The sequence below is a fragment of the Trichechus manatus genome, unplaced genomic scaffold, assembly GCF_000243295.1.
Source record: "Trichechus manatus latirostris isolate Lorelei unplaced genomic scaffold, TriManLat1.0 scaffold00299, whole genome shotgun sequence".
Classification (NCBI taxonomy): domain Eukaryota; kingdom Metazoa; phylum Chordata; class Mammalia; order Sirenia; family Trichechidae; genus Trichechus; species Trichechus manatus.
This window is the reverse complement of record NW_004444235.1, coordinates 429,488-438,798: the sequence shown is the minus strand read 5'-3', so window position 1 is coordinate 438,798 and position 9,311 is coordinate 429,488. Positions and strand designations below refer to the sequence as shown.

General features: G+C 41.9%; 1 protein-coding gene across 2 annotated transcripts; it reads left to right on the top strand.

The window, feature by feature from the left end:
- The first annotated feature begins 351 nt into the window (after positions 1–351).
- Positions 352–7,582, top strand: CLDND1 (claudin domain containing 1). Of its 2 annotated transcripts, none has more exons than XM_004390441.2 (5): positions 352–415; positions 1,899–2,208; positions 4,566–4,676; positions 6,267–6,404; positions 6,578–7,582. In XM_004390441.2, exons 2-5 carry the CDS (start codon positions 1,917–1,919, stop codon positions 6,796–6,798), a joined length of 762 nt encoding a protein of 253 aa, XP_004390498.1. In that variant the 5' UTR covers positions 352–415; positions 1,899–1,916; the 3' UTR covers positions 6,799–7,582. The 2 variants fall into 2 exon arrangements, with proteins under 2 accessions (XP_004390498.1, XP_023581107.1); XM_023725339.1 differs by lacking the exon at positions 352–415 and adding an exon at positions 633–1,660.
- Positions 7,583–9,311: the final 1,729 nt, after the last annotated feature.

Genomic DNA, 9,311 nt, shown 5'->3' with positions numbered 1-9,311 from the left:
GGACTGAAAGTCAGATCTAAGTTACACAAGTCGCAATCACTAATCAGCTGTGACGGGAGACAAATCGCTTTACTCTCCGGACCTCACCCCTTCTTTGCAAAGTAAGAGTGCAGCAGCCCGCCATATCCCTCGCGCACGAACTTGCTTTCAGCAGCTGAACTACAACCTCCATAATGCGCCGCGCGCAGCACTGGAAATTCCATCCGTGGCCTCCCGCAGCTTTCCTTCCTTCCCGCCTACAACTCCCACATGCCCCCTCGGCCCCGGACCTGGGCTTGGCCCAGGGTGGAGGCGGAGGCGCGGGAGTTATAGAGGGGGCGGGCCCAGCAGGGAAGTGCGTCAGAGGAGGCGCGGGGAGAGTAGGGTGCTGTGGTCTGAGCTAGAGGGTGAAGCTGGCGGAGCAGGAGGATGGGCGGTGAGTGAGTGGGGCCGGCGGCGGCGGCGGCGGCGGCGGCGGGTGTCTCGTAGCCGCTGGACGGTCCCGGCGGTTTAATGAGGGGGCCCCCCTCCCCGCGCGCGGCCGTGCTTGGGCGGGGCTGCGGTGGGGGTTTTCCCTCGGCCGGGCGGTTTGGGAGGGGCCTGTTGGGATGCTCCGGGAGCCTGGTGGGATACTCGGGGCCTTTGGGCCTCTGGCCGGGTCCGCACAGGGCGGGTCCGCACAGGGCTGCCCCGCCCCAGCGCCGACGTGCGCCCTGCCTGTGACCGTGCCGAGCGCGTCCGCCTCCCGAGCTTCGGCCGGGCCAGCAGCCGCTCCTGGCGCGCGGACCTTTTAAGGTCGATAGAAAGCACCAGGATGAAAGAGTATTAAAAAAAATAATAGTAACACAAGCCTAACTTGTGGAGTTATTGTTAATTATTGTAATTGTCCTGATCTCTTCTGAGTCACTACCCATCTTCCAAACTCAGCCATCTCAGTTTGCGAGCCTGTTTTCGTGCGCCTTGGTAACGTGTGTTGTGCGCTCACGGTATATACTTGCAGTATTTGACTCAGCTTGATTCCGCCTTGAGTCATTTTCCTGCGGCCATTTACTATTGCCGTTGAGCCCTGTCCACGCCTTGGGAGTGTTCATATTTTGCCTAAGTCACAGTTTTCTGTGTGGGTGAGGAGGGATCAGTTGGGTTTTGTGGGCATATGGTGCACTTTAGGATTTAAAGAGCAAAGTTGCAGATAAAGAGGCTCTGAAGTATAAGGAATGGGGAGAGTAGATAGGAGTGAAGAATTTAGTATAAAGAAGCTTGGCTTCAATGGATTAGGGGAGATTGGTATCTAGCATTATCATATGTTATTGTTCTCTTTGCTATTCCATGTTTCTGGAACAACCTTTCTGTCCGGGTTTACCAAACATCTGCAACTCCTTAGAAATAGCTCCTGATCGTTAACCTTGTTTTAGAAGGCTTCTCAATTCCAAGATAACTGGGAGAAGCTGATTTCCACTGCTTCCTTTTCCTATGTCTTTTTCACACTCAAACCCAGAACAATTCATGTTCCGCAGCTTGTTAAAAATGCAGTCTGTAATTTATAATTTGTGCACGGTACACTGCTGACTGTGGGCTTGTCTGTTGTTTGTCTCTGTAATGTGTATGTCCATTTCAGTGTTGTCTGTTTTAGTATGCAGGTGATAGACTAGAGAACAAGACCTCTGTCTCGGTAGCGTCCTGGGTATGTGAGCATTCAATAAGTACTTTCATGATAATGAGTTTTGTTTTAAACTTAATTGAGAACATGCTTACCTTTTTTTTTTTTTTAAATTCCTTAATAATTTGATTTTACATCACTTTAAATAGTCACGGGGTGGGGAATAGGGTAAAGGATGATTTTGAGAAAATGCCTTTCAAAATAACATTTATTTATCCTTGAAGTCTTACTCCTGTTATTTTCTTCTTCACTTTTTAAACAGAGCAGTCTGAATGCCAGAATGGATAACCGATTTGCTACAGCGTTTGTAATTGCTTGTGTGCTTAGCCTCATTTCCACCATCTACATGGCAGCCTCCATTGGCACAGACTTCTGGTATGAATATCGAAGTCCAGTTCAAGAAAATTCCAGTGAATTGAACAAAAGTATCTGGGATGACTTCGTTAGTGATGAGGCAGATGAAAAGACTTACAACGATGCACTTTTTCGATATAATGGCACAGTGGGATTGTGGAGACGGTGTATTACCATACCCAAAAACACACACTGGTATAGCCCACCAGAAAGGACAGGTATTCCTCTTATTTTAACTTCTCTCTCCTTTACCTACTCCATAAAAGACAAAGTGACGTGATGATTGCTCAGTTACGTATAAGCAGGTTTGTGGGTTCCCTCCTTTAATGAAAAATAATTCTTACGTTTCTTTCATCTCTGCTTACCACCTTCCTCTGCCAAATAATATGAATTGCCATGGTACTCAGTATTGGTTGGATGAGGAATTCGCCATATCTTGGGAAAACCATTTTAAATCTTTGTGTTTATTTATTACTCATTAAAGTAATTTTTAGTAAGTTTACACGTCATGGGGAAATAGACAAGTACATTGGAAGAATGCATTAAGTAACTGGAAAAAGGAGTAGTATCCAAAATCAAGTCAGCAAATGCAAAATAGTCCCTTTATGGGCTTGCTGTATTACCATAGATATTTATTATTTGCCCTCTGAATCATAGAAGATAATAATTTGATCAACTCTATGTGTGTGTGTTTGAGACTATTTTGCAACAATATGATAGAGCGTGTCGATTAAAAAATATGCATTGCAGAAGAAAAAGTAAGAAGTTATCTCTCGGGTTTATTTTGCAAGCATTCTTACCAGCATTTAAATTTTTAATTTCCAGTTATTAAAATGGAAGTTTTTTTCTGTAAGGAGCAACTTTACAGTTGTTTTTATTTATGACTACTTCTCTTGGCCTTTTAGTGGGGAAGCAATGTGTTCAAATCACAGGGGAGCAGATTAGTTGACACATCAGTAGGATGATAGTTGTGATTATATGTGGAAAAAAAGGCATTAGTTCGAGAAGAAAGGAGTTAAAAGTGGTTACAATTACTGTAAAATGTTCAATTCTGGTTATGAGCGCACAGGGGCACTTGATTTTGGAATCTTACCAATCATTTATTTAACAATGGATTGGATGCCTCCATGGTCTTAGGACCTAGGAGTTCATCAGGGAAGAAAACAAACAAAATCCTTATTCTTGGGGAGCTAGCATTCTAATAAGGGATGACAGGCAATAAGTAGAACAAATAAGTAAATTATATAGTATGTTAGAAGATGATCTTTGCTATGGAAAAATAAAGCCAAATAAAGGGGATTTGTAAATCATGGGGAAGGGAATGTTGGCTGGCCTAGGTTATGATTTTAGATAAGATAGTCAGGATAGGCCTCACTGAGAAGACACCATTTGAGTAAAGACTTGATGTAGGTGAAGGAACTGGCTATATGAGTAACTGGGGAGAACTCATTTAGATTGGAGGGAACAGCTTTTGCAAGGGCTCTATGGTGGGAGCATGCCTGAAATGTTCAGGCATCAGCAAGGAAGCTACTGGGTTGGAATGGAGGGAGAGTGAGATGTGCTGTAAAGAGACATACTCTGGGGGGTGGGAGCAGGGTAAATCACTCAGGGCTCTGTAGCCCATGGTGTGGATTTTGGCTTTTACTCTGAGTGTGATGGAGAACCTTTGGGGTCTTTGAGCAGAGAAGAGATGTCATCAATCACTCTTCCTGATATATTGACAATAGATAGGCAGTGAGTAAGGATGGAAGCCAGGAGACTGTTAGGAGGCTATTGTAGTAATTCAGGCAAGAGGTGATTGTGACTCAGATGAGGATGGTAGCACTGAGCAGTGGTTGGATTTTGGATGTATTTTGAAGGTAGAGCCTCCTGGATTTCCTGAATTAAGTGTATGTTGGCAAGGATAACTCTAAAGTTGCTGATCTGAGGTAGAATTGCCATTACATAGGGTCACTATGAGTCGGAATCAACTCGATGGCAACAGGTTTTAATATAAGGAAAAGGAACCCTGGTGGCTCAGTGATTAAAGTGTTCAGCTGCCAATCAAAAGGTCAGTGGTTCAACCCATCAACCACTCCGAGGGAGAAAAACGTGGCAGTCTACTTCCCTAAAGATTTACATCCTTGGAAACCCTATGGGGCAATTCTCTATCCTATAGTGTCAGTATGAGTCGGAAACAGCTTGATGGCAATGTGTTTGGTTTGTTTTTTGTTTTTTAATATGAGGAAGACTGCTGGTGAAGTAGTTTGGGGGAGATCAAAGTTCCTATTTATTTCAGTCTTTGTCCCTTCTCCCTTCTTTCTAGTCTTCCTTACAGATCTATTCTCTCCATCCTTTCACTACTCGTACTTTTTTTTTCTTCGTTGTTCCTATGTCTTCACCCTGCCACTGAGAACCACACCTTCCGCTGGTCATTGATGAGTCCTGTGTATCACTTTGGGCCAAAGAGGTTGCTTACTGTCCTGGGAACATCTTTCTTACAATCACTTTTTTACTTGAGAGAAGTAAACTGTTAAAGAGATTATTGTTAAATGTGTATAATTAAAACAACAAGCAATCATTGTTCTTGTTGCAGAGTCATTTGATGTGGTCACAAAATGCATGAGTTTCACGCTAAATGAGCAGTTCATGGAGAAATTTGTTGATCCAGGAAACCACAATAGTGGGATTGATCTACTTCGGACCTGTGAGTACTTTGATCTCAGCGGGAAAATTGGGGGAGGTGGGTGGGGAGGAAACCATTTTATTTGCCTTGTATTGAACTCTGTTTTTGGAACAAGGTGAGTTAGTAGATTATGTCAGCTTGAAATAAGATCTCTAACATTATCCTAATATCCAACTGCGCTCTGACCTGTTGATAACATATTTTAGAATTATAGCTACATACTTAACCAAATTGCAAATTGAATGAAGTTGAGGGAGGCAGCTAGTACATTGGATAACAGAATTCAGCCCCCCAAAAGATGTCACTGATGGGCCTATCTTATTAAGAGAAAATTCAATCCGGATAAATAATAAATTACTGTATATGAGTTAAACACTTCAGCTACCTAAGTTCTGATAGGAATGTGTGAAACACTTGACTGCAAGTTCTGTATGAGTCAGCTGAGTGTCAGGCCTGTCAAATGAGTTAATCCAGTCTTGGTGGTAGTAACTGAAGTGTAGATGTCAAAAACAAATGAAAATATTTATTAGGAGCATCTGTTCCTCAATGGCCAGGCTATCCATGAAGTACTGTCTTCACCTTTGAGCCTCAGTCTTTAAGCTCTAGAAACTCACTGGAACTTGCCTGGAAGAATGGCCTTGTCCTCAGAGGACCCATTGAATAAACAGCAGGAATTCAATTTCGCAATGCAAATGCATAGGAAGAAGTTCATTAGTGACAGGGTTTGAAGGGAAGTTAATTAGAAACAAGACTTTTATGCCATTCCAGAAAGTAAAACCAGCAATAAAAGGTAGGTATTAGGATTGGTATTAATACATTGCTAATAATTAACTGAAAATGGGGTGGTATGCTTTATAAAGTCATCAGCTTTCTTTGTATGTTGTTGAGGGAATTTATGATAAATGAAACTGCTGTTTATTGGGTGCTTGATAGATGCCAGATCCTGTACTTTGTGATTTATGTATGTTAGTCTTTCCACAGCCCTGCAAGGCAGTAATTTATAATCACCATACATTTACTTGTTATTCCAACCTTGAGATTCTGTAAGGATTTAGCGGTTGTTTGTGTGTAGAGCCAGGCTGTTTTACTTCTAATCCTGGCTCTTTACCTTATACAAGTTATTTATCCCTCTTCCCTCAGTTTCCTTATTTATGAAATGGAGGTAATAATAGTACTGACTTCATAAGGTTGGAGCCCTAGTGGCACAGTGGTTATGAGCTACAGCTGCTAACCAAGGTCAGCAGTTTGAATCCAGCAGCCACTCCTTGGGAACCCTATGGGACAGTTGTACTCTCCCATAGAGTCGCTATGAGTCAGCATCAACTCGATGGCAATGGGTTTTGGTTTTTGATTCATAAGGTTGTTGGGAGGATTAGTAGGTACACAGAATGTGTAGAACAGTGCCTGACACATGTTAAGAAATCACTAATTATTAGCTGTTAGTGTCCTTTTTACTTTTATCTCAGGACAAAGCATCCTTTTGAACAGTGCATTTTGGAAAAGAAGCCTCAATGTTAAGATACTAATTAGAATATGAAGGAAATTACCCTTTTGGGAAAACTGCCTGAAATCATGATAACATTTCTTTTTCTTTCCCCTTTTTTAAATCAGATCTTTGGCGTTGCCAGTTCCTTTTACCTTTTGTTAGTCTAGGTTTGATGTGCTTCGGGGCTTTGATCGGACTTTGTGCTTGTATCTGCCGAAGCTTATATCCCACCATTGCCACAGGCATTCTCCATCTCCTTGCAGGTGGGTCTTGTCACTGTACTTACCTTTTAGCTTCTTCCTGTCTCCTTAGGGACCAAAGAGTTACAATTTTTAAACATCCACATATTACTGCCTTGTTGCATTACCTGAAAAGCTCTTACTGTGTTTTTACCTAGTTGTGTTTTGTTTTGTTTTCTAAATCCCCCCTCCCCAAGGTCTGTGTACACTGGGCTCAGTAAGTTGTTACGTTGCTGGAATTGAACTACTCCACCAGAAACTAGGGCTGCCTGAGAATGTGTCGGGTGAATTTGGATGGTCCTTCTGCCTGGCTTGCGTCTCAGCTCCCTTGCAGTTCATGGCTTCTGCTCTCTTCATCTGGGCCGCTCACACCAACCGGAAAGAGTACACCTTAATGAAGGCATATCGCGTGGCGTGAGCAGGAGGCTGCGTACTCTGCAATTGCCATTTTTGTTATCTTTTACATAATATATTCCCTTGCCTTTGTCCTGATTGTTTTTAATTTTTTTCTGAATATACCATTTTATCCTGAAAATCCATTTTATTTATATAGAAATACACATAAATGCACAACACACATGCACACCTGCGTGCAGCTGTTTTTAAATACCACTAAAATTTATATCATTGACTTGGAAGGATTCCATCTTTCAAAACAATCTAGGTTCAGAGTCCAGAGAGAAAAAAATGGTTAGAGACTTAGCACACATTTGTGAAAGAAAATTGGTAGTGAGAAGCTGACCCAAAGGAAGTTCTGACTAATGTCTGTTAGACTTTTCAGTAATAGTAAAGTGTATCTGTTCAACTAGAAACTCTAGTTTCTTTGGAAAACTTCTTACTGTTGTCATGACTTCATGTTCATTCTGTTGTAGGTAGCTAGTCAGCCAGAGATTATTAGAGGTGTTTGCAAACACGTAAGCTATTTAAAGTAGGGAAATTATCTAAGATGCTTTTCCCTGAACATTGACATATAGCTTCATCTGAGGTGAAACATGGCAGCTGTTTATATCTAAACTGTCTGTGTCTGTCCACAAGAAAGAAAGTGAAAAATAGTGTTTACTTGAAGTTTTAATTTTGTAACTGAAATAATTCTAGTTCATTCAGAACAAGAGGGTTAATCTTTTGTTTTAACACTTCTAAATAAGTCAGTAGGATCTTCAGTACCACCAAACCATTTTAAATTTTTGTTCCTTTCCTCTTCACACAGCTTATTAAAAGAGTGCTTTCTTTTTAGCATTACATTGGGGTCACAGAGTAAAATCCCCCAACTGTTTCCTATTCCAGCTAACTACCATAAAGAATTTTCCACCATAATGACCCTCAGAGCTAGGAAAACAACCACAAGATCTAAAGCTTTGGCTAGTCGTTGACCTCCAATTCTGGTCTTTATTTCTTGTGGTGAAATGATGTGCCTTTCCTTGCCTAAATCCCTTCCTCGTGTATCTCAACATTATTTAATGTGTTCTAATTCAGTCATTTTTTTATAAATATGTCTATAAACATTGAAAATAAATATTTATTTATTCCATTACTATAGCACTTAGCAGATTTTAAAAAATGTAACTTAGTAATTTCTTACCACATCCTAAATCTGTCTTTTTTAAAAAATAAAATTTGAGAAAATACTTAATTGTGTTGAGTGTCTGGGTTTGTTTAAATCTCTTAACACCTTGAAGTACAGGATTCAGAATGAAGATCTCTCGTTCTCTGTGGAAAATTCATTGTTGCTTTACAGGCCTATCTTTATGTCTAGTGTTTGGGTCTTCGTTTTATCTTTCAGAAAACGTGGAACCTTTTTCCTCATTAGAAAATAGTAGAGGCCAAGATGGTGGAGTAGTCAGACACTTCCTGTGGTCCCTCTTACAACAGAGAACTGAAAAAAAAATCAATTATATATGACAATCTAGGAGCCCTGAACATCAAAGGCACAGTTGAGAATCCAACTGAGTGGCAGGGGGAGGGACAGATGGTTTGGAAGCAGTGAGGAGTTGCCAGACCTGAGCCGGCAGGAACCGGCAGCCATTTGGCCGGATCAGCTGGCATGTGCAGTGAGGAAAGAGTGGCGTTTGGGAGGTGTTTTCCACATCAGAAAAGACCAAGCAGCAGAGAGTACTTTGGCCTCCAGAGCTGGTGAAAAGCCGCACTCAATCAGCAAAAGGTAAGTACGTGCATCTGACCTATCACAGGGATCAAAAAACATCCCTTTTAGGAAAAACCTCTCTCCTATTTACCCGCCCCCTCCCTGCCCTGCACTGGGTCCCAGGCTGGTTTCATCAATTGCCAAGTCCCTTGGGCCAGTTGTAGGACCTGTCACGCACCCTGAGCCATTCTCCCGTCCTTGGAACAAATTAACAAACAGGAAAAGTAAAATCTATCAGCTCCCCTAAGCCGGGAACTCGGTAGTTCTCAGCTCCTTTGACTAGGCATAGGCATAAGGGGTCCAGAGACTTTGAATGCCTTTCACCCCTGTATAGACCTGTGTGGGCCCATTTCAACAGCATAGGCCCTCATTAGAACATCTTAGTCATCTAGTACTGCTCTAACAGAAATACCACAAGTGGATAGCTTCAACAAACAAATTTATTTTCTCACAGTCTAGTAGGCTACAAGTCTAAATTCAGGGTATCAGCTCCAGGGGAAGTCAGTCCTTGTTAGCTCTGGAGGAAGGTCGGCATCAATTTTCCCCTGGACTAGGCGCTTCTCTGTGCAGGCAAGTCGGGTCTAAAGGACTCACTTCCAGGCACTGCTTTCTTGGTGGTATGAGGTACCCCATTCTCTGCTTCCTTTTCCTTTTAATCTCTTGTAAGATAAAGGTGGTGCAGGCCACACCCAAGGGAAACTCCTTTTACATTGGGTCAGGGATGTGACCTTAGTAAGGGTGTTAAAATCCTACCCTAATCCTCTTTAACATAAAATTACAATCACAAAATG